At 33.4% G+C, this 12,758-nt stretch overlaps 1 protein-coding gene across 5 annotated transcripts in view; it reads left to right on the top strand.

The window, feature by feature from the left end:
* LOC144842931 (disks large homolog 4-like) overlaps positions 1-12,758 on the top strand; it is a 107,044-nt gene that overhangs the window by 84,821 nt on the left and 9,465 nt on the right. For all 5 annotated transcript variants that reach the window (XM_078699541.1, XM_078699540.1, XM_078699543.1 and 2 more), the window contains 5 exons: positions 133-406; positions 4,172-4,316; positions 5,680-5,836; positions 11,210-11,312; positions 12,570-12,678. In XM_078699541.1, the coding sequence (XP_078555667.1) occupies positions 133-406; positions 4,172-4,316; positions 5,680-5,836; positions 11,210-11,312; positions 12,570-12,678 (788 nt within the window). The remainder of the gene's footprint in view (positions 1-132; positions 407-4,171; positions 4,317-5,679; positions 5,837-11,209; positions 11,313-12,569; positions 12,679-12,758) is intronic.

The following is a 12,758-nucleotide window of genomic DNA, read 5'->3' as shown; positions in this document are numbered from 1 at the left end:
TGTTATATTGTATTTTTTTTTACAAATTGTTTTGTCTTACATACTAGTTTGGTTTGGATTTTATTATTTTTTATTTAAAAATGTTTTTCAGTTTGTTAACTTTCTTCACATTATTTTTTTTTACTTATTCAGGTTGGGGAAGTTAGCTTGGAAGATGTATCACACGAGGTTGCCGTAGCAACACTGAAGGCCACAAATGAGGTCGTCTTACTGAAGATAATCAAAGGCCAGTCAAATATGTCGTCCCAACCTGCAACGTACTTTCCCATGCCAATGCCCCAAGCTCCCGTCCAGTCACCGCAACATATGGCAGCACCACAACATATGGCAGCACCACAACACATGAATGCTCCGCAGCATATGAATGCACCTCCAGACGTCTCGGCTATCTCACTTAATCAACAGAGTAAGTCATTTGATTTTATTTAAAATTGTACTACAATAGAAACAATCCTTTGGGACACCTATTCAGGGGACACCCTAGATAGTAAGGGTGGCATCCCTATCTAGTAAGGAAGACACCCATAGCTAGTAAGGATGACACCCCTAGCTAGTAGGGAAGATACCCCTAGCTAGTAAGGAAAGACACACCCAGATAGTGGGAAAGACACCCCCAGATAGTGGGGAAGACACCCCTAGATAGTAAGGAAGACACCCCTAGCTAGTGGGAAAGACACCCCCAGATAGTGGGGAAGACACCCCTAGATAGTAAGGAAGACACCCCTAGCTAATAAGGAAGACATCCCTAGCTAGTAATGAAGACACCCCTAGCTAGTAATGAAGACACCCCTAGCTAGTAAGGGGAACACCCCGAGCTAGTAAGGGGACACAACTGTCAAAATAGTGACGGGCAGTATATGTTTAACACTACAGCCAATCGCTATTCAGGAGTCACTACTACAAAAGGGGACAATTTAGTTGGTCCCATCCCCTTAATAAGCTTTTACTGTAGTATTAATCTCAAAGAATTAAAATTCTTAAGATAGGTATAAAAATATATACAACAGTATATATTTTTCATGTTTTTTATGAAAGTAATGTGGGAGTGTGGGTCACTGAAGGATGAGTTGAGAGGGCAAGTGTTAGAAATAAAGAAACTGCAACATACTCATACAATCTGAGCAGGTTTGAGGCTCTCCTCATCCTTAATTTAATTCTAGGGATAGAACAAGTCTTCTTCTTAGGATAATAATTGTGGAGAAAATGGAGATTCATGGTACACAATACTGTATGGCTTGTGTGCATCTTTTGCGATAAGAGTGGGGTTACCTTGGTGTTTTGGTTTGCTATGTAGATTTTACAACATTATTGAGGGCCTGCTGTTTCTACCAGGATTCAGCTGAACCCAATCCCAACCATTGGAACAATTTTTATTCTGCATCTGTAAAGTTACATTGATACTACAAGAAAAGGAGTGCATAATAAACAAGATAAGATATTAATTGATGTAGTAGTGCGAAATAGTAATTTATTTATTTCAAAATCTAGAATTTTGTACCATATTTATTTTCTCACCTAGAAATATAGAGGGCAGACTTCAAATATCTTAATTTCTAATTTAAGTTTACCATACTACCTGTAGAGGGCAGTATTCCATCAGCATTGTTGGAGTTCCTATTGCATTGTGTAGAATATTCATTGACATGCATCATTGACATCATTTGAATGCAAATACACCAGTACAATTTTCTTTTGGTATAATAACTGGATTATTCCGAGCTATAGAAATTGACTTGCTACTGTTTGTTTGCTGGCAATGGCTTCCTCTAATCCACTTTCTTTGGAGTTGTTCACTTCCTTTTGCCGGTGTCGTCATTTCTGCTGAGTACTACCCACTCAGGTGTGTCAAGACGTTTCGAAGGAAACACCTTTTAGGGGAGAGGATTGTCAAAATTGAGATAGGTAATGAATAGAGTAATTGTTTTAGGCACTGTTCTGAGGTTTTGTTTTTAACTAAAATGGGTGTATGCCATACCCTGTTTTTTGACACGCTTCAGTGGTTTTATAATTGCATTGGAATTTATATGTCTGACTTTAGTTGTTTCTGCTGAAGTGGTTGTAAAGATTGGTTTATACTGTGTTTACTAACATTTTGAGATGATCAATTTATGACCTAATGTTATTGTGGGTGTTAGTGTTATTTTAAATTTGTCTTATTTCAAGATTTTTTTAAATTTTTTTTTTATGGTAGTCTGGTATGTTTTAAGTGTCAAGGGATTGAAACAATAAACTTAGCTTTTAAAAAAAAAGTGGGTAGGTGTATTTTAGTGTTAATATTGTTCATGATACCTTCCTTCCTATTTACAGTATTAGCACTAGTATGATAGTAGTATTGTAGTAAGACATGGTGGCCAGTTTAATTCCTCTATCTGTAAATATTGTATTGCCAAGCAATGCAAAGTCTGCCAGCCTTTTAAACCAATGTTACATAACTTAATTAATATCTGTAAAAGGTGTGTATAATGAGGTGGTGAGATGACAATTATTTGTTGTACAGTTAATTTAAATATTAATGAAATATCAGATGTGTTTCTGTAATTATAAACTGTCAATGAAATACAATATACCACACTGTATAACTTAAGTATACTCTAATCTCCTAATTTTTGCTACTATAGTATAGTGTAATCTTTTATGATATGTTATTTTAATGTTTATCATACTCTTTTTTTTTAGTGTTCAGGGAAGGGGGTTTTTGTCATTGTTGGGAGGGTTTTAATTATTGTAGGGTGGGAGATTTTAATTATTGTTGAGTGAGAGATTTTAATTATTGTTGGGTAGGAGATTTTAGTCATTATTGGGTGGAGGATTTTATTCAATTTTGTGTGGGTGGGGTTTCAGAGATATGGGATGATGTGCTGAAAATGGATATCACTATCAATCTGATAGCAATGATAATGATCAATATAAATATTATTTTAAAATATTAATACGTCATTGATAGTATGTTGAAAATCCTGTAGCCTCCAGCTATGTTATAAAGCTGAACAGTGAATAGGGCAGTGATAAAAGATTCAATTATATTCAAACCTAATCAGATGGAACCGCTTTTTCAATTAATCATTTATTAAATATCTTCTTAGTTAATGACTTTCTGGCTACTCTGTATGTATCTTATATCGTATACTTGATTTATGTTAACACATTTATAATTACATTAGTATCATGTGTAATGTTAGATTTTGTTATGTCAGCTTTGCTCACAGGGAATATTTGTGAGATACTACATTCCGCAGATGAGATAGATACAGTAGTGTTACCCATTCATAACATACATAGACTTGTACATTGATTGGAGGATTTGATTACAGTACAGATGATAGGAATAGGAATGTACCCACACACAACATATGCTGATGTTAACCCTGTTCATTTTTGCAACCTCTGTTTACTGTATCTACAGGCTTAAGCTCTGTTGACACTATCAAACTAGTTTGACAAAAAAAGTGTGATGTGCTCAAATATGGTAGTGATATGCCCAAATATGATAGTGAAATGCCCAAATATGGTAGTGATATGACATCATGGTGTCCATATACAGTATGGGCACATCATCATTTTTTTGTCACATAAAGTTTGATAGTGTAGACATAGCTTTAGGCTCATTAAAAAAATAGTAACTGAAAGTTTATTAACAAATAGCCTAAAGTTACTGTACTTTAGATGGAATACTGTATTGCAGGATTTGTTTTCAATTTGTACAATTTTGTAAAATCACATTCAGGATTTTTGTATGATACAGTACTTGGATGTGGCTATCAGTTTAAGATAATGCGCAACATAAAGCTAAAAATAGTAGTCTATAAAGTTGAGCTTAGTAAAATTTCCCAGAAAAAAACTTGATATAGCAATATATAATATTGGTACAGTCATAGAGATATAGTATATATATGGTATAGTGTTTATATATAACAAATTAGGTAGAGGGATCATAGCATAAATTACATTCATTGGTAGATATTTTTCTGATAACAAAATATGACCAGACTACTGTAAATATTCAGTTAAATACAGTACTAACTTACTGTAGAATCACACATATGCTATAAAAGGTAACAGTAGTAACCTAGCCCAAAACTGTATAAAGTTAATATTTAATTAGATAAGACTGGAGGTATTAACTTATACTCGTAAAAGCATTCATTGAAGTTGTTGACCTTTCGATCCACAGATTATCATCAGAGTCCAATGCAGTCACCAGCAGTACAGGGCCAGGAAAGCATGTATAGTACAGTACACAAGCAGGAGCCACAGACGTATAATAATACAACAAGTACCCCCAAGATGTACCTTCCAGATGATGTCGATTTTCCAAGGTAAGTTTTCTATACTTTTCTTTTATAAATGATAGTTTATATTGCTTAAAATTGGAATATGGAAAGCCAAACCTGCCAAAAATACATAATATATATCTACCAATAATTCATTTGTATAAAATTCAAACCTTCCGATCATATCTCATTCACCTAATATCTACACCATCCAATACAATGTCTGACCATCTTTGATAGAAAGAACAACATAGCTGCCTGGAGTCTTCTCTCGTTACCAGACTTAAAGGATAAATCCAGATGTTGCCCAAACGTCAAAACGGCAAACAAACTACCATAACACAGACCATCTAAAGAATGTTGAGCCCAGACAGCGATAATTGAATCAATCTAACGTTATTACAAATATATAAAGCCAACTCAGTTTATCAACATTTCATTTAGTTTTATAACAAACACTATGGCAACATCCTATTTATCCTATTAAGCTACGTTCACACTGAGCCCGGATTCGGTCTGGTAACCAGAGAAGACTACGGGCAGCTATGTTATTCTTTCTATCACACATATGTACGGAATTCAGAATACGTAACTAGTTGTGAACGAATCTATTCTAAAAATGTACACCTATTTACGATTTTTTTTTATCCTGAACCGGACCAGAATCCAAGCTCAGTGTGATCATTTGTTTGGTACCGAAGGCATCCCCTTAATGTTAGTTCTACTATCTGTTTAGCTAATTCTTCTAGTTGATTTTGTTTTATTTAACTCAATTAAAATCCTAAACCTTGAATATTATAATTTTTGTGATTTGGTTGAGTACATCTTGTATTCATCATCCAACTGATGTTCTTTCATCATATCTGTTTCAATATCTGCAAAACATCTTTCTCATAAATGTCTTGGGTAATTTCAATCCCTGGATCATCAGGCTCTGACGGGATATGCATGATCGGTCACTCGTGGTTGCTAACCAACGCAAACCTGAATTATAATATCAGGTAGTAAAACTAGCAATTGTGGTGTTTATATCGAAATTGGTGATTACAAAAAAAAATTAATTAAATTAAGTCATTACAAAACTTATTGATGAGTTGTGCGTGTATATTCATTTAATATTTATAAAGAGACTACTAGGCTAGTTGCTATAGCAGTAGATTTTTACCTGGGCTTGTGATTGTAGTACATGTATCCTCAGGTGGGCTTACATTATGCAGTCAGTACATTATTGTCAAACACTGTTAATCCCTTGTTTATTTAAGGTGTGGTGCTTATTTTGTTCCATGGACGGCATTCATTTGTTGCGTGTATTTATTTAAAGCAGGGCATCTATTTGAATAAATGGTACATTTGCGGATTGTACTTACATTGTATGTATAAATTGTAATACTCTGACGTATTCTTTCAGGGAACCAAGAAAAGTTGTGTTAACTAAGGGCTCGACGGGTCTTGGGTTCAATATTGTCGGTGGAGAAGATGGTGAAGGGATATTTATATCGTTCATCCTTGCCGGAGGAGTTGCTGATTTGAGTGGAGAGCTTCGCAGAGGAGATCAATTATTAGCGGTAAGTTTTGATTACGTCTTGTAAAATTCAATTCAATTTATTTTCGACCCAAATCAACATATGTGTACAAACAAGAAACAACAAAGTAGATGTTATATGATCCTGAAATTGCACAAAATGTAATGTACACAATTTGAAACAATTGTATTATTGTCAAAACTTTCTCTCAAACGCAGAAATCAAGAAATGCTAAACATTCTTAATTCTTAAAAAGCTTTGTCGAGAAATGGACTTTCTAAAATATGTTGGGTCAGCACAAACATATCAGGTATTAGGAGAGTTGGCACATTCATGAATAATGTAGACATTATTTTTGGGCATTTTTATTTTTAATGGAGTTGTGAATTTGGTAAACCGAGGCCGGGTATACTTTAGTATTGTATGTATAGTTTATTGAAAAGGTTCATCTGGATCTCTGTATAGTATTATAGTGTGTACTGCATCCTTGAACTCTCATATTAGTTTGATAATACTCTAAAGCTATGTTTACACCACCAAACTTTGAAGGAAAAATGTGATGGACATGATGATGTCATATCACTACCATATTTAAGCATATCACTACCATATTTGGGCACATCACATTTTTTTTTGTCAAACTAGTTTGATAGTGTAGACAGAGCTTTAAGCATTTTTCGGTGGGAAGAAGAATAGTTTCAAATTGAACTGTGAAATCACGGTTAAATCGAGCGCCAATTTTATTGCCTGTTTAGACCACGTTTGTAAATGCAACAACATATCAAGTAAGCATGCATGACCGACTTATTAACAAGACAGTAATATATATATATTAATCATGTAATCTGCTATTCGTTCATACTGAACTTTTTGAAACTAGATGGATGGTACATGTCATTAGTGACATTTTCAGTTGATGCTTTGACTTGATATAAGATAGATAACTGCCGATTTTCATCATGTATCGTTTTTCCGGTTTTCAATTAGGATACAAAATGGATTACATTTTAATTAATGTCCAACATTTGAAGCTATATGCCATAATTGAAATACCATATCTCCTTTTATATTCCATGAGTCTGTGTTTTTGAGAAAATTGAACATTTATTTTACCTTAAAAATTAAAGATGGGTTAATCTATAAGCCCACACTTTCATACAATTGTGTTACTGTATGATATGTCAAAGTTGCAGCAAAAAATTACATTTTTATGCTGTATATATTATTTGATTTTCGTTTCAATTTAGTTTCAAGTTTTTGAGGCAGTCACTACAATAATCAAACCCAGAAATAGTTTGCTAAATATTATTGCAAAATGTAGTTACTGCAATAACTGCAGTAGAATAATTTTCTTAAGCTCTGTCTCTACACTATCAAACTAGTTTTACAAAAAAAGTGTGGTGTGCCCAAATATTGTAGTGATATGCCCAAATATGGTAGTGATGTGCCCAAATATGGTAGTGCTATGCCCAAATATGGTAGTGATATGCCCAAATATGGTAGTGATATGACATCATGTCAATATATGGGCACATCACATTTTTTTGTCATAAAGTTTGATAGCGTAGACAAGGCTTTAGAACTTCCACATAGAATGTCGCATGGATTCTTCCCCCCCCCCCCTTCCCCGGCCCATATTTATGTTGAGTCACTACTGTAGTGCACATTGATAGTGTTCCCTTTTCCTTTGGGGAAATCTTCAATGAATGTACTGCAGCTTGGATGCCAAAGGAAACTAATTGTAATTTTGGAGTGCTAGTAAACATATTTGCCATGAGGAGAATTCCCTCTTTCTACGTGCATGTACGCAAATGCGTCGATGGCTTTAGAATAAGAGTTTTGAATAGTGAAAATGATCTTGTTAGGTGTACTACGAACTATTTGTTACGATAATCAAATCTCTACACTAAGTGGGAAAAATCCTATTTTAGTTTGATTTTCTGGTTTGTATTATTTTTTGTTGTACAGTATATATGGAATATTTATATATTTATTTATGCACTGATGAAGGACTAGTGGCTCTGCTAACTTTTCTGGCTGTTTTACTTATCGTTTTGATTTAGCTTTTCGCTTTTTTTTTGTATCTCCATTGAGATCCAGCCACTGATACCCACAGCATTGTCATTTTTTCAGTAATTTGCCTTTGGATTTGGAATATTTATTCTGAAATAAAGTGATCAAATCAAATCAAAGGAAGATTGTTTGTGTCATGCAGAAAGTCTTTACCCATCATAGATACCATATATGTTTTATCTGTACAATACCTACACCAGGATATTGTGCTGTACGTATTGTATTCAATTTGTTCAGTCACGGTCTAATTTGTTTTACGACTTACAATGATGACAATGAAATACAATAGTTTGTTATCCTATCCTAATTAGTAATTAGTCATACAGATAATTATCATATCTCTCACGACACTACCTGTACTTTTAATGTACGTTGTTGGAGAAACAATATTCTTGTTGATTTCTAATTCTTAATCGATTGTAACTGTGCAGCATTATTGATAAGTTATTAGTATTATACATTATTAGTATTATTAATTACTAACAATAACATTATTGTATTGGCCACTATATAAGACTACCATTATTATTATTATTAACCTAAATAAATTCCAGTCATTTGATTGGACAAAATTGTGATCACAAGACGTGTAATAGTGTTTACATATTATTTCAAACAACAAGATGTCAATTTATATTTGATGTCGTATTGTTTGAAGGCCGACATAATTCATTTATTTTTCCAGACCTGATGATCATCAAATTTCAATTCAAAGGAACTATTTTTGCATAACTGTGATTGTCATGGAAAGTGTGACAATATAATTAATTATAGTACAATTAGTGTATTGTATTCAGCCATGCGTATGTTACATTGAACAATGGGCATAATAATGGCCATGTCATTTTGAGATTCAACTCAAACTTAAATTGCTGTACAAATACAATACATAATATTTCAAATTAATTAAATTGCTTATTTTGAAATTCTGTAGTTGAAATTATACAGTATGTACTGTACTAACAGAACAGTTAGGAATGCAAGCAAAATTACTGTTGTTTTTAGAAAATCAGATGTAAACAATGTGGTTTTTTTTTCAATTCATATTCAATAATACTATTCATTAACTACTTTAAATATGTGCATATAATGTTGCATCTGAGACTGAAATCCTCTATGAAGTTTTTAAAAACATTTTCTTTTTTTTTCAATTCAACTTTATGTTGCAATTTTCCAAAATAAAAAAAGAAAAAAAGAAAACATGTTTTTCAATTTATACTTAATTTTATTCAACTTCTACTTGCATACTTAATAAATTACAATTTTCGTGCCTCTCACAGACTAAAGTCGTACTATGTCTGTTACATTAACATGTTTTACACCTCCCAGACTGCATCAGCCTACGCTTCTATTGACATATAAAGTTATCTTCCATTTAATCTGTATTATAAACCACAGATCAAACTCTAAGCTCAACAGTTAGTCTCCATTTGATTGTGAGTGTTTACCACGTTTGTTGGTCATAATTGACCTAATTCTTTGGTGGTTGAATTTATAACAATTTGAATATATTTTATAATTAGTGTGTTTTACTTATTGGATTTGCTGGTGGTTGAACCATTGACTCCTACAATGTAATGCTGTATATACATATTTACAGTAAATTGTAGAACCACTCCTTAGGGACATCCTTATTCATAATAGGGAGGAGGATTCCTTGTAAAATGAAGGAAGATAAATATATTTTTTAAATTACAACCAACTCCTATATTCATGTAATAAATACCCCTATAAAAGGAACACTGTTGGGTCCTAATGTGACCCCTTAATAGGCGTTCTACTATATGCAAAAATGACTTTCATGGTACAGCATATTAAAACATCAATGGTAAATTCCATGTACTATAAACATGTACAATAGGATTAATAACAAGTACCTATTTCTTTTCGTTTCATTCAACAAACTGCAAAGTCAAAGATATAGTGAATATTTACACAATAAAAGAAATTTGGTCATGCGTGTAAATTCATTGTTGATGTAGTCCAATGGTGATGAAATTCTTCCCTTGCCAGTGATTTCTTGTCTAGTAGACTATGTACAGTATTTGTAAGGTCTCGTAGTTAGTACATTGTTCATAGGCCTAAAGGTAAGTAAGTTGTAGTAAAAATATGATATTTATAAGGCACCCTTCAAATAAAATAGACCAGAGTGCCCTACATACATAGTAGGCATCGGATAGTACAGTCGATTCCTAGAAAATAGGATTTGTGGAAATTTAGAGATTACAACTTTGGCTGTATATTGATTTTGTATACTTGTTCATTAGCTCATCTACTAATACTATGTCATTTCATATTAATTGTATGTAAATAGAACTCTTTATCAAATGTACTGCTCTGGACACTACAAAGTATCTTAAATAGGAGTGGTCCCTGAATGTTTTATACACTCCGATAGTAAATATAGGGATGATCAAAGTGTTTCATAGAGCAATAGTTGCACCACCCTAGGTAGAGGAGAGGATGACAGTGACAGTGTATAGATATACACAATTTGTATTAAGGGGTACAGTATGTTGGTACTATAATGAACTTGTGGTATAATGCCTGTAACATACAAACAGTATATTTGTATTGTTTACTTTATAGTAGTAGTAGTAGTTTAATAATTGTTTATTTAAATGCCTGTAATATAGTCTGGTATAAAACCTAAAGAATTACCTAAAAAACTAAGTAAAACCTATAAAGTATCTTGAGAAAATTCCTATGACTAGAATTAAAGACCCAGGGATTGATAGGCAAGCCTGGTAGCAGCCAAACTGCAATTCCATAAATTTACATTTGTAACTAAAACCATTTTACACTACAATTCAGTAACAGGATGTGATCCCAATGTCAATATTCTCATGTCTAAAGATAATAGTATATACTTTATACCAAGGCCTTTAGGAAGTGATCCTACAACCAGTGTTTACAGTCTAACAAGTGACTGTAACTTGGTTCTTGCAACTCAAGTACTGTCATGGCCTTGCTTTTACAACAGTGCACTATGTATAACTGTCAATTTATTTATTCAACTTCTCACTAAAAATGCTGCATATACAGAAAAAAATAGACAATATACACATTAGTGAAGGACAGGACTAACAGGTGGCAAGCGCCTCTAAAACTGTCCAGTCCCAATTGCACTATGAAAACGATATTTATATAGGCCTATATAGCATATTATGTGAACCACAACTATATTATAGTTGTGGTTCATATTTTTTTTATTTATAAATATTTTTTTTTTTGGCTGTTTAACAATTTATTTGCTGTTTTGTAAATAAAATGATTTTTTTTTTGTTTCTTTTTGTCTTTTATTCCTGAAATCTAATTTTCAGAACTAATTATGTTTTACAGGTGAATGGTAAAGATTTATCGAGAGCAACGCATGAAGATGCTGCATTGGCGCTAAAAGGTGCAGGACAAACGGTCACCATTCTAGCCCAGTACAAGCCTGAAGGTATGCTAAAACGAGCATGGGTTATTTGTAAAGTAATGGGCAGAGGGGCATTAGAACTGAAAGGTGTACAGGCCAAGTTGTGAACATTAAGCCTAAACATATGTCAAAATGCTGTTTGTTTATTGTATGACGTATGACGAGGCCCGACGAGTCGTCTCGTCGGGAGAAAATTAAACATGACGACGACCTAAAAACTACTCCCGACGTTATCTTAAGACGACTTACCTTGTCAGGATTCAACTCGGACAGCATCGACGAGTCAAGACGTTTGGCGGGCCTCGTCGTACGATGCTGGCTGAGTTGGCCTTTAGCACTGACCCGAAATTTGTTACTCTATTTCATCTTAAATTAGCATTACCGATACTAGTGCCGTTGAACAGCACATTTTGTGTTGTGTTTTTGGACAGTGTATAGTGATTCTCGGGCCTTCTTTCTTACGTCACAAGGTCTTAATCGGGTTTAATTTTATTTGGCAGCATATAGTACTTATTAAGTTGTAGGAAGAATCCTCAATATTCTAGCCAAACAAAATACTAAAATAAAAATATTAAACACAAGTTGTGCATATATTTAATGGCCACATTTAGTCATCTTTCATCTAGGCTTAACAAATATTTTGTTTGTATCTTAACCACACCAGTTTCCTGGGACAGGGACCTTGATCACTATATAACCAATTGAGGTTTATATGGCCTACGTTTTCCTGTATTTCCTATTGCTTCCAGTTGTCATATCCGGTAAATTGTCAATGGTCTTTAAACTAGCCGAAGATACCTTTTGAAATTATCAGTATTATATTTATCATAGCTATCCTAATGTATTAATGTACAACAATAACATTGCTTGTACTATTAATTATATTAAACAACACAGCAAGTTTTTTAATAGGTTTGTTTAATAAACGTGTGTTTCAGTGTATACAGTAATAGTAACCGAAGCAACAAAAATAAATAATAAATCAATTTTTAAATGAACACGGTAGCTTTGTTGGTTTATAAAGAGTTAAGGCTGGCAGAGAATAGAAGATAGAGACTCATAGAGGGGTGGGACTAGAGGCTACAAGGCCTTTGTCTGGGTGAAAAATATAAGCTTAGTTACCATCATCATCATTACTGGACTGAGTGGCATGCAGTATCAATAAAATATTATATATATATATATATTATATTTATGTCAAAGTAGTCTTATTGACTAGATCTCTTTGTTTTACATGAAACCCATTTTTATTCTTCTTAATATTAATTTTTTCATTGATAGAATATAATCGTTTTGAGGCCAAGATCCACGATCTTCGAGAACAAATGATGAACAGCTCTAATCCCACTGGGAGTCTCAAAACATCACCAAAGAAATCCCTCTACGTCAGGTAAGTAGCCTATGCTGTGATGTATGCTAAATGCTTTAAAATCATTCAATGTCACTTTGCAGTTGGGCTGATGTTGACGC

This window comes from Antedon bifida, chromosome 5 (assembly GCF_963402885.1).
Source record: "Antedon bifida chromosome 5, ecAntBifi1.1, whole genome shotgun sequence".
Taxonomy (NCBI): Eukaryota; Metazoa; Echinodermata; class Crinoidea; order Comatulida; family Antedonidae; genus Antedon; species Antedon bifida.
Note: the sequence above shows the minus strand (reverse complement) of the source record. Positions and strands in the feature narration are given on the sequence as shown.